The sequence below is a fragment of the Cricetulus griseus genome, chromosome 2 (genome assembly GCF_003668045.3).
Source record: "Cricetulus griseus strain 17A/GY chromosome 2, alternate assembly CriGri-PICRH-1.0, whole genome shotgun sequence".
Lineage (NCBI taxonomy): Eukaryota > Metazoa > Chordata > Mammalia > Rodentia > Cricetidae > Cricetulus > Cricetulus griseus.
In genome coordinates this window covers 46,593,933-46,613,756 of record NC_048595.1, presented here as the reverse complement: position 1 = coordinate 46,613,756, position 19,824 = coordinate 46,593,933, and the positions used below count along the sequence as shown (strand labels likewise).

Genomic DNA, 19,824 nt, shown 5'->3' with positions numbered 1-19,824 from the left:
ATAAATAAGGGCTGGGCTTAGAGCTCAGTGTTAGACTGGAGTCTGCTGAAGGCCTTGGGTTCATCTCTGACACTACTCACGAGCAAGGGAATAAATGAGGATGATCCACCTTTGTCAGACAGTGAACTCCTTACCGCTCCTGTTGCCCACTTACTCAGAGTTGGTGGCCATTAGAATGGAATTTCATATAAAGAAGCATTACACATTTTATCATTGTTTGATAAGTAATTAAAAATGATTAATTCATAAATTTAATCACTTACTAAATTTATCTCTTCTGGATTATTCAGTGGTACTATTCAAGGACAAAAATGAAGTATCTCTCCCTCCACTCCGTTACCCTCCCTATTTTAGAAACAATGTAGACATGAAAAAGATGTTGTCATCAGCATAAGAACACACAACATGTGTTGTGCTAGGTCAGACTCCTGGGTCATCCAGTTTTCTTTTTCAGAAAGCCTTAGCAGAGGAATATGCTGAAGGCTTGGCTTAGTTGGCTCTGTAATGTCCATTGCAGTAAGGTAGACAGGGATGGACCACTAGTCATTTTAGATTCTATTTAGTCATTTTAGAGACTATCAGTCTCTGAAAACTTTTTGAAGATGTTCAGTATCTTAATTTCTCCTACGGTTATGTTTTCTGTAGGTAGACAAGCCATAGTTAAAGTGACCCACACTTTGTTTCCTAATCACAAATGTGTTTGGTTTTCCGCTTGTGTACCATTACCATGGTTTTGTGGAATTTCCTTTTATTCCTCTGTGTGCTTCTTTGAACTTTGCCTGCCTGTCTTGTCTTTCTTTTTTCTTTTTTAAGAACTATGACATCTTTTTTGTTTGTTTCTTTGTTTTTCGAGACAGGGTTTCTCGGTATTGTTTTAGAGGCTGTCCTGGAACTTGCTCTGTAGACCAGGCTGGACTCGAACTCACAGCGATCCACCTGCCTCTGCCTCCCGACTGCTGGGATTAAAGGCATGTGTCACCAACACCAGGCTTATAGCATCTTCTTTATATGTGTATTATACCTTTTATAAAAATCAGTGACCAGCTGGTTGTTGTATTTCACACCTGTAATATCAGCATTCAGGGAGCTGAGATGTGAGGATTTCTGTGAGTTTGAATCTAGTCTGGGCTGTACAGTTTCAGACCAGCAGAGGCTACATAGCAAAATAAAATAAATAAAAAAAATTGAAAAGAAGTAATCACCATGCTATACATTATTATCCATGGGGTGAGAAATTGATTTTCTGTGAGAACTATTTCTTTCTGACCTGCTTGCATTTTCTTTTTTTTTTTCCTCTTTTTTTTTTTTCTTTTTATTATTATTAATTCAAGTTAGGGCTTGTTTCACATGTAATTCCCCTCTCCCTCTGCCTCCCCTCACCCCCATTCCTTCTCCCCCACCTCCAGCCTACCCCCACCCCATCCACCTACCACTCCCCAGGCAGGGTGGGGCTCCCAACCGGGGCTCCACCAAGTCCACCAAATCTTCCTGTGCTGGGCCTAGGCCCTTCCCCATGTGTCCAGAGACAGAGCGCATCCCTTCAAGTGGGATGGGCTCTCATAGTCCCCCCAACACACACCAGGGCAAAACGCCAGTCCACCTCCGGAGGCTCCCAGGAGTGCAGGGGCCTCCCCATTGGCATCCATGATTGGGGGGCTGGATTAGTCCCGTACTGGCCTCCCAAAGAGCGTCTGGTACAGACCCCTTCGTTCTTCATTCCTCCCTCTCTTCAACTAGGTTCCCGATTTCAGCTTAGTGTATTTCTGTGGATGTCTGTCTCTGCTTCCATCAGCCACTGGATGAGGGCTCTAGGATAGCATAGAGAGTAGTCATCAATCTCATTCTAGGGGAAGGGCTTCTAGGCCGTCCTCTCCTCCACTGCCCGGACTGTCAGATCGTGTCATCCTTGTAGGTCTCTGGAGATCTCCCTAGTTCTATATCTCTTCTCGGACCTATAGTGGCTCCCTCTGATATGGTATCTCTCATCCTGCTCTCTCTCCTCTATTCTTCCCCCAACTCAATATATCTGCTCCTCCATTTCTTCTCCTCTACTCTTATTCTTGTGCTCTTATTGTGGCAGCACCCACTCCCCTACCCTCATGCTCTCGATTAGCTCGGGAGTTCATGCCACTTCCCGTTCCTGGGGTCCATTTATCCCTTAGAGTCATTCATGATTTCTAGTTTCTTTGGGGAAGCGGATTATAGGCTGGTAAACCTTTGCTCTATGTCTAAAAATCATATATGAGTGAGTACATACCAAGTTTGTCTTTTTGTGATTGGGTTACCTCACTCAGGATGGTTTCTTCTAGTTCCATCCATTTGCCTGCGAATTTCAAGATTCCATTGCATTTTTCTGCTGAGTAGTACTCCATTGTATAAATGTACCACATTTTCTCTATCCATTCTTCAGTTGAGGGGCATCTAGGTTGCTTCCAGGTTCTGGCTATTACAAACAATGCTGCTATGAACATGGTTGAACATATGTCCTTGTTGTATGGACATGCAGTATTTGGGTATATACCCAAGAGAGGAATGGCTGGATCTTGAGGTAGGTTGATTCCCATTTTTCTGAGCAACCGCCATACTGCTTTCCAAAGTGGTCTTACAAGTTCACACTCCCACCAGCAATGAAAGAGTGTTCCTTCTTCTCCGCATCCTCTCCAGCATAGGTTGTCATTGGTAGTTTTGATTTTAGCCATTCTGACAGGTGTAAGGTGGTATCTCAGAGTTGTTCTGATGGCCAAGGATTTTGAGCACTTTCTTAAGTGTCTTTCAGCCATTTCAGATTCCTCTGTTGAAAAATCTCTGTTCTGTACCCCACTTTTTAATTTCATTGTATGGTGTTTTGGTGGCTAGCTTCTTGAGCTCCTTGTATATTTTGGAAATCAGTCCTCTGTCAGATGTGGGGCTGGTGAAGATCTTTTCCCATTCTGTGGGTGGTCGTTTTGTCTTACTGACTGTGTCCTTTGCCTTACAGAAGCTTCTCAGCTTCAGGAGGTCCCATTTATTGATTGCAGACCTCAGTGTCTGTGCTTCTGGCGTGATGTTCAGGAAGTGGTCTCCTGTGCCAATTTGTTCAAGGGTTATTCCCACTTTCTCTTCTAGAAGATTCAGTGTGGCTGGGTTTATGGAGAGATCTTTGATCCATTTGCACTTAAGTTTCGTGCATGGTGACAGGTATGGATCAATCTGCAATTTTCTGCATGTTCGAATCCAATTGTGCCAGCACCATTTGTTGAAGATGCTATCTTTTTTCCATTGTATGGATTTAGCACCTTTGTCAAAAATAAGGTGTTCGTAGGTGCGTGGGTTAATATCTGGGTCTTCAATTCGATTCCATTGGTCTATCTGTCTATTCTTGTGCCAATACCAAGCTGTTTTCAGAACTATGGCTCTATAGTAGAGCTTGAAGTCAGGGATGGTGATGCCTCCAGAAGATCTTTTATTGTAAAGAGTTGTTTTGGCTATCCTGGGTTTTTTATTTTTCCATATAAAGTTGAGTATTGTTCTTTCAATGTCTGTGAAAAACTGTGTTGGGATTTTGATGGGGATTGCATTGAATCTGTATATTGCTTTTGGTAGGATTGACATATTTACTATATTAATTCTGCCTATCCAAGAGCATGGGAGATCTTTCCACTTTCTGGTATCTTCTTTAATTTCTTTCTTTAGAGTCTCAAAGTTCTTATTGTATAGGTCTTTCACTTTTTTGGTTAGTGTTACCCCAAGATATTTTATGTTGCTTGTGGATATTGTGAAAGGTGATGTTTCCATGATTTCTTTCTCATTGAGTTTATCATCTGTATACAGTAGGGCTACAGATTTTTTTGAGTTAATTTTGTATCCTGCTACCTTGCTGAAGGTGTTTATCAGCTGTAGGAGTTTCCTGGTAGAGTTTTTCGGGTCACTTATGTAGACTATCATGTCATCAGCAAATAGTGAAAGTTTGACTTCGTCCTTTCCAATTTGTATCCCTTTGATCCCCTGTTCTTGTCTTATTGCTCTAGCTAGAACTTCAAGTACAATATTGAAGAGATATGGAGAGAGTGGACATCCTTGTCTTGTTCCTGATTTTAGAGATAACGCTTCGAGTTTCTCTCCATTTAGTTTGATGTTGGCTCTTGGTTTGGTGTATATCGAGTTTATCGTGTTTAGATATGTTCCTGTTATTCCTGTTCTCTCCAAGATCTTTATCATGAAGGGATGTTGGATTTTGTCAAAGGCTTTTTCAGCATCTAGTGAGATGATCATGTGGTTTTTCTTTTTCAGTTTGTTTATATGGTGGATTACATTGATGGTTTTTCGTATGTTGAACCATCCTTGCATCCCTGGGATGAAGCCTACTTGATCATAGTGGATGGTTTTTCTGATATGTTCTTGGATTCGATTAGCCAATATTTTATTGAGTATTTTAGCATCGATGTTCATGAGGGATATCGGTCTGTAGTTCTCTTTCTTAGTCGTATCTTTGTGTGGCTTGGGTATCAAAGTGATTGTAGCCTCGTAGAAAGAGTTTGGCAATATCCCATCTGCTTCTATTGTGTGGAACAGTTTGAGGAGTACTGGTATCAGCTCTTGTTTGAATTTCTGGTAGAATTCTGCAGTGAAGCCATCTGGTCCTGGGCTTTTTTTGGTTGGGAGGCTTTTGATGACTGTTTCTATTTCATTTGAGTTATGGGTCGATTTAAATTGTTTATCTGATCTTGATTTAATTTTGGTAAGTGATATTTATCCAGGAAACTGTCCATTTCCATTAGATTTTCGAATTTTGTGGAGTACAGATTTTCAAAGTATGACCTAAAGATTCTCTGGATTTCCACAGTGTCCGTTGTTATATCCCCCTTTTCGTTTCTGATTTTGTTAATTAGTGTGCTCTCTCTCTGCCTTTTGGTTAGTTTGGCTAGAGGTTTGTCTATCTTGTTGATCTTCTCAAAGAACCAACTCTTTGTTTCATTGATTCTTTGTAATGTTTTCCTAGTTTCTACTTTATTGATTTCAGCTCTCAGGTTGATTATTTCCTGGCGTCTACTCCTCCTTGGTGAGTTTGCTTCTTTTTGCTCTAGTGCTTTCAGTTGTTCTGTCAGTTCTCTGATGTGACTTTTCTCTAGTTTCTTCATGTGGGCACTTAGTGCTATGAACTTCCCTCTTAGCACTGCTTTCAGAGTGTCCCATAAGTTTGGGTATGTTGTGTCTGCATTCTCATTAGATTCTAGGAAGTCTTTAATTTGTTTTTTTATTTCTTCCTCAACCCAGGAATGGTGCAATTGGGTGTTATTCATTTTCCAAGAGTTTGCAGGTTTTCTGCCATTTGTATTGTTGCTGAATTCTAGCTTTAATGCATGGTGGTCTGATAAGATACAGGGGGTTATTTCAATTCTTTTGTAACTATGGAGGTTTGCTTTGTTGCCTACTATGTGGTCAATTTTAGAGAAGGTGCCATGTGGTGCTGAGAAGAAGGTATATTCTTTTGAGTTTGGATGGAATGCTCTATAGATATCCGTTAACCCCAGTTGGGTCATAACTTCTTTCAGGTCCTTTGTTTCTTTGTTAAGTTTCTGTCTGGTGGTCCTGTCTAGTGGCGTAAGGGGAGTGTTGAAGTCTCCTACTATAAGTGTGTGTGGCTTTATGTGTGGTTTGAGCTTTAGTAATGTTTCTTTCACAAATGTGGGTGCCTTTGTATTTGGAGCATAGATGTTCAGGATTGAGATTTCATCTTGATGGACTTTTCCTGTGATGAGTATAAAATGCCCTTCTTCGTCTCTTTGGATTGATTTTAGTTTAAAGTCCAATTTGTTAGATATTAGGATTGCTACACCGGCTTGTTTCTTGAGGCCATTTGATTGGAAAATCTTTTCCCATCCTTTTACTCTGAGGTATCGTCTGTCTTTGAAGTTGAGGTGTGTTTCTTGTAAACAGCAGAAGGATGGATTCTGTCTTCGTATCCATTCTGTTAACCTATATCTTTTTATGGGTAAGTTAAGACCATTTATATTTAGGGATATTAATGTCCATTGTTCGTTGGTTCTTGTTTGTTTTGGATTTATTGTTGGTGGTGTCATTGTGTGTGGTTTTTGCCCTCCTGCTTCTTTTTGTGTTTGGCAAAATTAGATTATCTATTGCCTGTGTTTTTGTGAGTGTAGTTATGTTCCTTGGGTTGGAGTTTTCCTTCCAGAACCTTCTGTAGTGCTGGATTTGTGGATATGTATTGTTTAAATCTGTTTTTGTCATGGAATATCTTGTTTTCTCCATCTATAATGATTGAAAGTTTTGCTGGGTACAGTAGTCTGGGTTGACATCCATGCTCCCTTAGTGCTTGTAGGGTATCTATCCAAGACCTTCTGGCTTTCAGAGTTTCCATTGAGAAGTCGGGTGTGATTCTAATTGGTTTGCCTTTATATGTTACTTGGCCTTTTTCCTTTGCAGCTCTTAATATTTTCTCTTTATTCTGTAGATTTGGAGTTTTGATTATTATGTGTCGGGGGGACTTCTTTTTGTGGTCCAGTCTGTTTGGTGTCCTATAAGCTTCTTGTACTTTCATAGGCATATCTTTCTGTAGGTTGGGGAAGTTTTCTTCTATGATTTTGTTGAATATGTTTTCTGTACCTTTGAGCAGTGTTTCTTCACCTTCTTCTATACCTATTATTCTTAGGTTTGGTCTTTTCACGGTGTCCCATATTTCCTGGATATTTTGTGTTAGGGATTTGTTGGACTTGAGGTTTTCTTTGGTTGATGAATGTATATCCTCTAGCGAGTCTTCAATAGCTGAGATTCTCTCTTCTGTCTCTTGGATTCTATTAGTTATACTCACGTCTTTAGATCCTGATGGTTTATCCAGTCTTTCCATTTCCAGCATCGCCTCATTCTGTGTTTTCTTTATTGTGTCTAATTCAGCTTTCATGCTTTGAACTGTTTCAAGTGCTTCCTTCACTTGTTTGGTTGTTTTATTTTGGGTTTCTTTAGCTTCTTTAAGAGATTTGTTTATTTCTTGAATTTTTTGGTTTGTCTTTTCCTCCATTTTGTGTAATTTTTTGCTTGATTTTTCTTCTATTTCTTTAAGGGATTTTCTTGTTTCCTCTTTGAAGGCCTCTGTCATCTTGCTGAATTAATTTTTGAGGTCCATCTCTTCTTCATGCACTATGTTGTGCTTTTCAGGTCTTGCTGGAGTGGAGTCCCTAGATTCTAGTGGTGTCATATTGGTCTTTCTGTTGTTGAGCGAGTTCTTATTCTGTCTTCTTCCCATATCTTTTTCCAGTGAGTGCAGGTAGGATCTCTCTATCTCCTCTTGTTACACTGTAGTGTGTGTGGGCCAGGAATTCAATGTTCGAAGCTCTGGATGTTCTTGCCTCTCCTCGTAGTCTCCTCACTCTCCTGGTCTGTGATGAGTCAGCGGCAGAAAGGGAAGGAAGAGTGGCCTGTACCCAGATTCAGGGAGCTCCTCCCTGCCTGGGCATGTCTGTTTCAAGCAGGGACAAGCCTGGAGGGATCTGGGTGAATGGCACTTAGGACAGTTGGGGAAAAGTAGGGGTCGCTCACCTGGTCTGTGATGAGTCAGCGGCAGAAAGGGCCCTGCTTGCATTTTCTGTTGTTTCTATTTGAAGTTGTATAAAACATAGGTGATACCTTAAAGCAGTGATTTTCAACCTTCCTAATGCTGTGACCTTTTAACACAGTTACTCATGTTGTGGTGACCGCAAACATAAAATTATTTTGTTGCTACTTTATAACTTGATTTTGCTGCTGTTAGGAATCATATATCTGCCTTTTCCAGTGGTCCCTGTGATGAAAGGGTTGTTCAACATCCCCCAGGGGTCTCAACACATAGGTTGAGAACCACTGCGTTTAAAAAAAACACTTGTGAATTCTCTTTTCCTTTGTTTTTAGATTCACGTTAGACTAAGTGCATCATCATAAGAGTCCTTGTTAAGTTTTTCTGTTTTGTTATCTTCCATTGTTCGCCAGAATGAAGTACATTTGCCCTTCTCCCCACAGCCTCTGAGAGTTCCGCGACAGGTGATCCCTGGTTACCACTTAGAGTGATTGAGAGCTACACTCAAATTGGAGATCTTGTTATTCCAAATAATACTTAAAACTCCAGTTACCTCAACTCAAGCACTCTTAACTTTGTCTTGTTCTATCCGACTTCTTCTAAGCATATGGGATTTCATTGATATAAAATAAAGATGATGGTTATTTTTCACAATATCATTGCCATATTCAAAAACAATTTTGATGTCTTTTCGTCTTTTGAATGGCTTTTTAACATCCTCCAGTGTTCATTCCCGCTAAGCTTTGTTGATTTCTACTAATCCTTCTGTAATGTCTGTTCTTTTTGCCTTGACTTCTGAAGTCCTTTTGATATTCTTCTTCCTCTTTCTATTAATGTGTGCTTCAAACTGACTCTTCATTTGTTTTCTGATGACATTTTAGAGCATAGAGCTGAAAGATTCTAAAAGCTATTACCTTTATAATGTAAAGAATGTTATGTTGGTCAGTTTCTGGTCACAATATGTTTCTGTGATCCATGTTTGTTTTGTGTGTGCACCAAAGGACAACCTCAGGTGTTCTTCAGAAAGTGCCCACAGGGTCTTTCCTTGGAACCCAAGGCTTGCCATGGCTTGGTTAGTGAGCTGCAGGGATTCAGCATTGTGTCTGCCTACTCCTGGAGTTACAGGTGTATGACCATGTTCCAGTTGGACTTGACAAAAACATCAAGCAACCCACAGACCACAGTCTGCTTAATATGATAACCATGTTTGTAGATAGGACACATGGAATTTATCTGCATTTCATTGTAAAATAACTACCCTCAGACACATTTAGCCTAGATCTTCTAACCCCAGCCAGATGTCAGTTATCCTCAACTATAGCTCAGGAAGTAGTAATGATGTTATAAATAAACCTGCTTACAGCTAATAGGTGACCAACAATTATGCCAGGACTTAACCCATTATGATACAGATCTGGCAGAAAGCTGACTGTATGGTGACTGGCAGGGATCACCCTTTGTGTTAGGACGTTGCACCTTCGAGTGTTGTCTTTAGGAATCCTAAAACTAGTCTGTATCTGTTCAGAAATCATGTACCCCAGATGACATCATGCTCACCTTTTTATATACACTTTGGTTTCAGTTGAGCCATTTTGAGCCCTTCTGTACATTTTAAAGTTTCCCGTGGACTTCATATTTTCCTTAGCTTAGCATCTTCATGCATCTCCCTACAAATACATAGCCAGAAGAAGCTTCCAAAGTCTGTTTCGAACTTGGTACAAATAGTAAGGCATTTTCATGAAAGTAAGTAAGAGTCAGGACGTATGTGTTAATAGTGGAATGTATATTTAACTTCAGCTAATTTTAATCTTCACCATCTTATTTAAGGAATTAATTGTTATTTAACTTAATCTTAAGGGATTACATGGATCGTCTTTTGGATGAGAGTGAAAGTGCTGCTTCTAGCCGAGCACCATCCCCTCCTCCTACTGCCTCAAATAGTAGTAACAGTCAATCGGAGAAAGAAGATGGCACTATCAGCAATAGTAATCAAAATGGTAAGAAACCAGGAAATACACCTAGTTCTTCATAGTGAAGGACACTTGGAGTGGCTCAAGGAAATTTACATTAAACTCTGGAGGCTGAAAAATGTAAATAACATGAAACATTAGCACACATACATCCAAACACACACCATAGAGTAATTGGAAAGAGTTTATAGTGGCATCATAAACTGAAATTCATGAAGCAAGCTACACAGGGACTGTTGATTTCAATAAATTTGTGTTCAGTAGCATCTCCTTACCTGAATGGAATAATACCTAAATGTGAATACTGCTTTAACTTTTAGACAAATCCAGACACATTGCATCAGAAATATTTATTTTTCAAATAGTTTGAGAACCTTTAACATGAGCTATAATAAAAGGCAAAAAGTTAGGTAATAAGTGAAATTTGAATATTTGACTTTACATAATAACCTTGAAAAATGAGCACATGTAAAGCAGCTCTCAGCCTGAGCATAGGTGTTTTGCAGAACCATTTGTGTGTGTACACACAGACACACACACACACACACACACACACACACACACACACACACACACACACACGACAGTGTTCTTCATTCAGAGTGTTTGAAGGGCCATCTGTAAGAGCTGTTCCAAGAATTGTTTTGATTTCTACTTTAATTGTCCCAAGTAAGAAAATAGCAAGCATGATTGTGCAGCATCCCAGTATGGAAGAAACTGGAGTTTAAAACTTTAAAACTGGCCAGTGTCATGGAGAACATAGAAGAGAAATTGCCAAAGCTTTGACCTCAAACTTTCACTGAGTTGCATATGTATTACTTAGTTCATTTCACCATTCTTTTCTGTTCTTCTCCCTTGAAGAATAAACCAGCCAGATAGGATGTGGGTCTCAGCAGCCATGCATGGGTCTTGTTAGGTTGGTGTTCTGCAGTGTGCTGCCCCTTCCTTTATAGAGATGTAAGGTGCAGTGTGACTGGAACATGGAACTGAGGTGGTGCTCAGCAAGTTGAGAAGAATGTCAGTCCTTTTGTCTGTTCTTAACATCTTAACACCAAGGAAACCCTTTCCTTTTTTAGCGTTTTGATGAGAAAGCACTATTAGGGCAAGATAATTTTCACAAATGAATAAAAAATGTTATTTAGCTCAGAAGACATCAGGTAAGTATGATCAAGATTTTCAGGTTTTCCAAAGAAAGTTAGAACTCTTTTTTGAGCTTAATTTTATATACATATTGTTTTAATTTTTTAGCTTTATTTCTTTTATATTACAGTTATTTTTTTAAATCAGCTTAACCTAGCTTTTTAGACTAGGTAACAGAATTATTTCTTTAGTGTTATATGATATATATAAGAACTGGGAAAAATTGAGTATTTTCTTTTACCAAAATGTAATCTTTGAGACCCATCCTTTCATGTCGAATATTTTTCACATAGTTAAGATTTAATTATCTCCAGTCATGTGTGCTAAGTGGGCTTTGTATTACCAAAATTGTGTTCCATGGTCATTCTGCTGCTTGTTCTAACTAAAATAATTTTACTTCGCAGGGTAGTATCAGACCACTTTCAGATCCTACCTCCTATGGGAACAATGTCAGTATGTTCCTACATAGTAATACTTAGGATTCTTTGAATATTTTATTTAATGTGTATGTATGCTTTGTGTGCATGTATGCCTGTGTACCATGTGTGTGAGACCTGAGGAGGCTGGGAGAGGATGTTAGATACCCTGAGACTAGGGTTGTAGGTGGCTGTGAGCCTCCATGTCGATTCTGGGAACTGAACCCAGGTTCTCCTATAACAGCATCAAGCATTCTTAACCACTGAGCCATCGTTCCAGCCCCCAGTATGCTTTTAATATATTTCAGATTCTGATCTTTGTTCTTAAAATCCATTGCTTTAGTTGGTCTTCACATCACCTAACATATACTTGCTTTGTGTCTCATGGTATGTAAGGAAACTGAGGTGTAGTCTATGAAGACTTGGGTAGTATCAGCTGATAAGTGGTGCAGCCACGCTTCACCATGAGTATGTTCACATTTGATACTTTGCTTGTCCTTTGATGAAAACTCATGTTGTAGCAGCTATTTTTATAATAGTTAAGCTTTTTGTATTAAGTTTTATCTATCTTTCTCTGAATGTAGGTGTGTCATCTAATGGACCAGGTGAAATACTAAACAAAGAAGAAGTAAAAGTTGAAGGCTTACATGTTAATGGACCAACAGGTGGAAATAAGAAGCCACTTCATACAGATATGGACACTAATGGTTATGAAGCAGATAACGTGACCACCGACCCAAAACTTGCCCATATGACTGCAAGAAATGAAAATGATTTTGATGAAAAAAATGAGAGACCTGCCAAAAGGCGACGGATAAACAGCAATGGGAAAGAAAGTCCGGGTTCGTCTGAATTTTTCCAGGAAGCAGTCTCGCATGGAAAATTTGAGGAACACGAAAACATAAACGACTAAGTCCTAGGCCTTTGTTACTTTCTTTGCAGTAAATTCTGGTGTGACTACAATTTTCAGGGTTGGTGGGTGACCTTTAGAAAGCTGATTTCTTTGCAGCAGTTGGTTAAATCTTGACATTTGAATTGAGTTCTAACTTTAAGAAATGGGATTCATAATTCCACCTTTTGCAAGTTCTTTTACTTCAAATTGTTGAAGACTCTTTAAGGATATAAAAATGGTAAATTTGAATGACCCAAAGACTTACCTGTACCTTCTCATTTGAGATACTAATTGTAAATTTGACTAAAAGTTAATTTTTCCTTATTTTTATGAGGAAGAATAGCGAGGGGGAAAATAAGCGTGTGTTTCTGCTCAGCACCGATTTTTGGATTATCTAGAAATGTCTTTACAACAGACATTTTTCTTTCCATACAAATTGAACATTGTCACTAAGGAAACCCTCATGAATCCTGAAGGTTATGCTAGCATGATTTTTATATGTAGAAGTTTAAAAATAAACCAAGTCAGGTTTGTATTTGTAAAATTGTTGACATCAATGATGTCTTTCCATATTCTTATCTGGGCTTAAGAAATACATTCTGTATTTTTCCAGATTCTTTGTAGCCTTTGAAAGATTTTTACAGTACATATGTCTTGACTGAGCTGTCCTTTCTTAATACAAAAAGCTTGTATAATTTTCTTAACTTGTACAGTTGGTAAACTTTTATGAGAGGAACTGATATTGAGTCTGTCAGCTTTCATTTTATTTTGCTAAGATTTTTCTAATGAATTTTTAAGTGTGTATAGTTAACCAAGTCATGTTTCTTATCCAGGTGGTAAAAGCATTCATAAAGAATTATGAACATATGTTTTTATTTTAAGCTTCTACTTATGGACAAATAATTTGGGACTTCTGGAGTTCAGCATGATGCTCAGATTGCAAGCTTGTTTGCATTTGCTATAATACTCAAAATTATTTTTGAAGCAAAACAAAGACTTACTGTCAGCTTCAGTTTGTAAATGTATCGTGCTGAATAGAATCCTGTTCAATTACTCTTGTATGCACTATAAGATTTCCCATTGTTTTCATTATGTCAACAGGAAGGAAAGGCCAGGTGATGTTGATATTGTCACATCCAAGAATATCTGTTGACAGGTAGCAATATTGATTTTTTTTATGAGAAAATAATGGTTTTAAGAATTTTCAGACCTTTCCAGTTATAATCCAGTTTGTCAGATTTGATACTGTTTTTCCAAAATGAAACAGATACAAAATAATCATTGTTCTGTGTGATTTTTAAAAAAGGATTACCTGTGTGCACTAGCCTTGTAAGGATTTTATTTTTAGTGTAAAATTCTTCTTATAAAATGTAGTTTTATACAGCTGATAGACCAATCTATCTCCAAACTTTTTTTTAGTAAAGGATTATTAGCTATCTTTTCTCACACAGCCACGTCCCCAAATGCTGCTTTCATTTTGTTTTCAGCCATCACTTCAAGAGCCAATGCTTTTAAAGACAGATCTGTGGTCCTTTTACTGGCTCAGTTGTCTGATGCAGCTTGGGTAAAAGTTTGCACTGAGAATGACCGTCTAGGCCTCATCCCTCAGAGTGTTCTTACATTTGTCTAGATTGCTTCCCCAAACCACTGGGAACGACTTTTTTTTTCCCCCAATCAGTATTGGAAGCCACTTTGACAACACATCGTATAACATTCATTTACTGTTTTTGCATAAATATCCTAATAAATCAGTTTCAGATGGAAGTGATAAGAAGCATGAGGGGGTTTTCTGTTTGTTTTTCAGAAAAAAAATTTAATTTATCCAGAATGGCAGTAGGTCAAGTAGCTTTAGCAGATGGCCATGTTCCCTGTCTGCCTGCCCACCCCCACCCATTTCTCTCTCTTCTTTTTTTTTAAAGACAGAGTCTCACTGTGTAACCCAGGCTGGCCTGGAACTTGCAATCCTCCTACCTCGGCCCCCTGATACTGAGATTGGAGGTGTTTCCCACCACACCCAGCTGTAATTTTTTTCCAAAGCAGATTTTACTAAGTGAGTGCAGGCCATCCTAGCTCTTTATCACAGGTGGTCTGTAGGAATGTTTTAAAGAACAGTGATGTTGTGCTTCTCAGTCTTTGCAGTATTGGAGGTGTCATGTCCACCTTTTTAAAGATCCATCTGGTGGCAAGTTTGTAGAGTTCTTGAGACCCGTAACAGGAACATTTTAAGGAAATTCTCAGGCATGATGGCAAATGTGCCAGATGTATAAATGTTAATAAATCTTATTTTTCTTTTTAAAGTATGCATAATAAAAGACATTCCACTAATAAGTGATGCTCAGCTTTTCCCAAAAACTTTATTGTGTTGTGTGTTTCTACAGGGATTTCACCCTTTGTTCTTCAATGCAACCACTGTAACTTGAGAAGTCATTGCACTATTTAAACATCTTGACAATATCATGAATCTAATTTGCTTAAGATTTAGTACATTTTATAACTGAGCGCTTAGGTTGAGATGAGAAAAGAAGCCTTCGTGATGGGCAGGGGGTATAGTATAGCTCCTTTGGTTGAATGCTCCAACCAGCATGCATGAAGCCCTGGGTTCCATCCCCAGTACCACATAAACTGGGTGTGGTGGTGTGCACTTGTAATCCCAGCACTTGGGAGGTGGAGGCAGGAGAATCAGAAGTTCAAGGCCATCCTCAGCTATGTAGTGAGGTTGAGGCCAGCCTGGGATACTTGAGACGCTGTCTCAAAAAGAAAAGTCTGTTGGTAGTTATTTAGATCCTAGCAAAGCACTGTCGTTTTCATTTGGAATATATAATGTTTTATGATATATTCTCAATAAGGTTCAGAAGCTGTAACTCAGTTCAACAAAATCTGTTGAGCTTTAAAATGTATTTGAAGTAATATTTATGTAGGCATTCAAAATTATGAATTAGATGTTTTTAAATTTCTGCATAATAATTTTGCACTGTAAAATATGTCTCTTCTCCCATTTCCTTCTGCCATTCTGATATGCTCATTAAAATATTTTTGTAAACATACTGTGTGATGTGCTGTGATGTTTTTTTGTTGTTCATTTTCACTGTTTTAATTTCAGTTTTTAATATCTGTGGTGCAGGGAACACAGTGTAGCTGGATACATTACCCCTGGCGCCTCCACACCCATGCACAGTGCACTGAACAGTTTTCAGTGGTTCCTGTTTTTAGTTACCTGAGATTGGATGATTATTTTCTGCTTCCCTTGAGACAAGGTTTGGTTTTTCGAGACAGGGTTTCTCTGTGTTAACAGCCCTGGGTGTCCTGGAACTCAATTTGTAGATCAGACTGGACTGAAATTTGGATATCTGCCTTCCTCTGCCTCCCAAGCACGGGGATTGAGGCTATGTACCCAGCCTACTTAGACATGTAGTCCATACTGGCTTTGATCTCCTGTCTCAAGTAATGAAGTATAAAATGTATACCACTATACCTGGAAAGGGTATATTTTTGTTGAGAAACTTTACTACCAAAACCTCAATTACCCTCTTTCTCTGAACTGTATAATTAAAAATAATTAGTTCACCTCTTCTTCAGTGAAGTTCATACCATATATTTTGCAAAATAAAACTTGACTTGTTTTGTCACAATACTTACTTTTCTATGGGCAGGTAATCCAGAGTGGCACTTGTGTTGGTTCAGTTTCATGGGCAATAGTGTGAGTGCACTGACCAGCATACCCATGTCTATAACTGACAGTTGTCAGTATCAACCAGATACACATTCCTAGTGTCATCATAGTCATTAAAATGGCATTGTCAAAATTCACAGCACATGGGAAAAGTGACTCTTCTTTTAATCTTGATTTTTTTTAACTGAAAATGATTTTTTCTCTTATTTCTTGTAATTCTAGTTACTTGGGAAAATTTACGATAAAAATCCAGTGTTCTTCAAAATCCATCTTAAACAGGTTCATCCACTCAAATTAACCTGCTCATTTCATGTATCTTATTATCTGAAGAGACTATTCTCTATATACACATTGTACACTACCTAGTGCAGGACACTGAACCTGTATAAGCTAGAACCAACCACATTCCAATTTTCCTCCATTGAAACTGATGGTGAAGATTTCCTTATATTTAAATGTCAGTAATTGAGACTGGCGAGATGGCTTAGCTATTGCACTGCCACCTGTAACTCCAGGACCAAGGGATCCAGCAGTCTCTTCTGGCTTCCTTGATCACTGTAGGTACATGGTACATAGATATATAGGCAGGTGAAACACCCATACACAAGAATTTAAGAACTGGCTAATTTTTATTTTAATCCAGCAAATGTTTGAGTCTCTTGTACCAGGCACTGAGCTGCTGGCTTCAGAAATTCAGCATGTCTTCAAATAGACAAGCGTCAGGGTCAAAATAAGTACTCTGTAAAAACAGCAGGAGTGATGTTGGCAAAATGAGTGTATCCACTACTTTGCCATAGAATTCTAGTATAACTGAACTTTCTTTGGACCACCAGCTCCTGAATAATGACATAGAGACTTTTTTTTTTTTTTTTTTTTTTTTTTTTGGTTTTTCGAGTCAGGGTTTCTCTGTAGCTTTGGAGCCTATCCTAGCACTCCCTCTGGAGACCAGGCTGGCCTCAAACTCACAGAGATCCGCCTACCTCTGCCTCCCGAGTGCTGGGATTAAAGGCGTTCGCCACCAATGCCCGGCGACATGGAGACATTTTATTACTTATAAAAGGTTGGTCTTACCTTACACTTGTTCCTAACTAGCACTTAAAACTTAAATTAACCCGTTTATATTAGTCTACGTTCTGTCTCATGGCTCATTACCTCTTCTCCATACTGTATGTGTGACTTCTTACATGTATTGCTTGGAAATCCCACCTCTCTTGATTCCTTCTCAGAAGTCCCACCTATCCTCTCCCGCTTAACTGTTGTCCATTCAGCACTTTATTAAACTAATCAGAAGGAGCCTTAGAGACATATCTTCACAGTGTACAAAAAGATTATCCTACAACACTCTCCCTAAAATGTATTTTCTTCAATTTAAGGTGTGTTAGAAAATGACCAACATGAAATAAATGTATGGTTGCCCTACCTTTTTTGTTTTGTTTTTGTGGTTTTTGTTTGTTTTGAGAAGGTTTCTCTGTGTAGCCCCTGTTATTCTGGAACTCATTCTGTGGCTGGCCGTGAGATCCACCTACCTCTGCCTCTCAAGTGCTGGGATTAAAGGTGTGGACCATCACCACCTGGAACCATTTGCTTTTAATACCTACTACAGAGCAGGCTGTATTGAACAGTTGTGTATAATGCTGTGCTGTCTGGTGAGTAGTGTGTGCAGAGGACCACTCGGTGGCTACGTCTGAGAAGAAGTGTAGCCAAATGGAGGTTTTGCCGGGTGGTTAAACATAGCCTTTTCCTCATCATTGCTAACATTGGTTGGCTAATTGACTCAATATGCTCTGGACATTGAAAGGTAGTTTGCAGTAGAGTTCAGCTAATTCCAAGATAAGGGATTTTTGTGGCTATTTTTTGAAAGCAGATGGACTTTGAAGTTCCACAAGGACTGTATGCTTGGCTTTGGAAGGAGGATTCTGGGTCCTGACTTGAGCAGCTTCAGATTCCAGGAAACAGGGACTGGGCTTATTCCAGAGACTTGACAATATCTTTGTTTTGTCCTTGGGTCCAGCTGGGTTTTGACCAGATGAACATGAGCACCACTCATTATGAGTGTGCCCTTTTAAATTTAATAGCTCACTCTTCCCCTCTGAAGGTATACATTGTAGATGGTGAGAACCTACTGGGGTGGCTAATGTTCTGATTTCAAGCTCTTGAATGGGAAGTTTGATGTTTACGGTGTGGCATCCATTCCATTGCCTACATTTACTTCCAGTGTTAAAAGATGACTGCGAGCATTTTAGAAGCCAGGGTACAAATGTTCTTGGGCTATGTCTGCAAAGTTTCTACCAATTGTGAAAATGCCACAATGAAACAGCTCAATTCTGTCAGAATTGCCTGTCAGTGAAAAGCTGTTTTGAAACCTTTCCGAAAATGGCTCCCAGTTAAGATCATGCCACCCTGTTGTGCTCCCATGAGGTGTGGTGAGGAGAAACATTTAACCGATGAAGTGAATGTCACCATAGTCCAAGTCACATGGGCTCCTCAGAGGGTCTGGATCCATTTGTGGCTTGAACACAGAGAAATAGTATTCAGTGGCAATGTCCATTTCCTTCTGAGATAGTTTGTTGTTGAGAAGTGACTCATCTGTAGCTAGAACCTGGGGAAGCATGTCTGAGCCAGCGTCAGCTGGTACCCGTGCTGATGTGCTCAGTGAGTAGATCATGGAGCGGACAGAGAAAGCAAAAACATTATTTCAAATCATCTTCAAGGAAAAACCACTGCATTTCTGTTCATACCAGAGAATAGTCACATTATATTTAGAATCCTATCCTAAAGACAGCTGTTTTTATAACACCATTCTTTTTCCATCCAAATACAGCCATCTTTCAAGGTATCTCTTGATCTGGACACTTTGGTCTTTTGTGAAAAGCAGAATCCCTAGGCTGGCTCCAGGTAAAATAAGGATGATTTGTACTGGGACTGATGTCACAAGGCTGTGAGTTCACTGGGTAAAGACAGGTTTCTAATCTTACCGAACTGCCGCCCCTCCCCCAGGCCAGAATTTCAGAGAGGAAGAAGGTGTTTTTCAAAGTACTGAATACTGGGAACATATTTAAAAAAAAAAAAAAAAAAAAAAAAAAAAAAAAAAAAAAAAAAAAAAAGAGCCCATAGTCAAAACACTTAGGTTCATAGACCCATAGATTTTGTTGCCAAATCACTTTGGCAATTGAAAAACAAATTTGATTTTCAGAGCCCTGTGGTTTTCAGATTTAGGACTTTGTAGTTAACTCCAAATTTTTGCTATCACCTGGCAATTAGTCCTAAGTAAGAAAGGCAAATGAAAACAGCTAGTGGTTTTGACATGCACTCTCCGACCCTTCCATAGTCACCAGGAAGCCAAAATGTAAGTGCTGGGTGAGGAGAGCTTGCCATGGTCCAGAAGTAGATCAGTGGTTCTCAGCCTTCCTAATGTTTCAACCTTTTAATGCAGTTCTCATATGGTAATCCCCAACCATAAAAATTTTTGTTGCTACTTCATAACTAATTTTGCTAGTTATGAATAGTAATACAAATATCTGATATGCTGCCCCAAAGGAGTTGCAACCCGGAGGTTGAGAAGCACTGTCCTAGAGCCATATATGCAGCCCTGTCCTTTTATGGACCGGAAAACCTAAGGCCCACCATGTAAAAACAAGACCTTGTCCAGGGCTCTGCAGCCTTGCATCTAACAGCTTAGAGCTAGACCCCTGTGTTCTTTCCCTTCACAACACCTCACAGCTTCTATGGGCTCATGAGAGGACTAGGAAAGCTCCAAGGCCAGAGTCTTGGGTTTCTGTTAGCTATCCTTTGGCTACTTGCAGTTCTGGGTATACAGGCTAATCTTCCTAGGATGGTGGATTCCTTCTGTGTCCTTGGGCTTACAAGAGTAAGAAGAGGCATTCACTCAAACAAACAATGCTGATCATGGCAAAGGATAACCAACAGACAAGCCTGCTGCAGATAATCCTGGCCATTCTGAGCTTTGGCTTCCAGGGGCATTCTGCCTCGCTCACTATCAACCAGGTTTCACGATTCCTTCCAGTCTCCAAATGGGGAAACAGACACCTTGAGAAGTTAGATCTTCTCTTTCTGGTCACTTGTTTTCTAAGGCACACCGCTGTGTTCAAGGAAGACAGGCATCATAGGACAGATGTCTATAGACTATCTACCTCTTTCTCTAAGTGTGATTTTTAGAGAAGGGAAATTCC

At 39.3% G+C, this 19,824-nt stretch overlaps 1 protein-coding gene across 15 annotated transcripts in view; it reads left to right on the top strand.

The window, feature by feature from the left end:
- The window catches only part of Mier1 (MIER1 transcriptional regulator), a 65,168-nt gene extending 50,160 nt beyond the window's left edge, over positions 1-15,008 (top strand). For all 15 annotated transcript variants that reach the window (XM_027402312.2, XM_027402323.2, XM_027402315.2 and 12 more), the window contains 2 exons: positions 9,404-9,543; positions 11,657-15,008. In XM_027402312.2, the coding sequence (XP_027258113.1) occupies positions 9,404-9,543; positions 11,657-11,985 (469 nt within the window). In that variant the 3' untranslated portion in view covers positions 11,986-15,008. The remainder of the gene's footprint in view (positions 1-9,403; positions 9,544-11,656) is intronic.
- Positions 15,009-19,824: the final 4,816 nt, after the last annotated feature.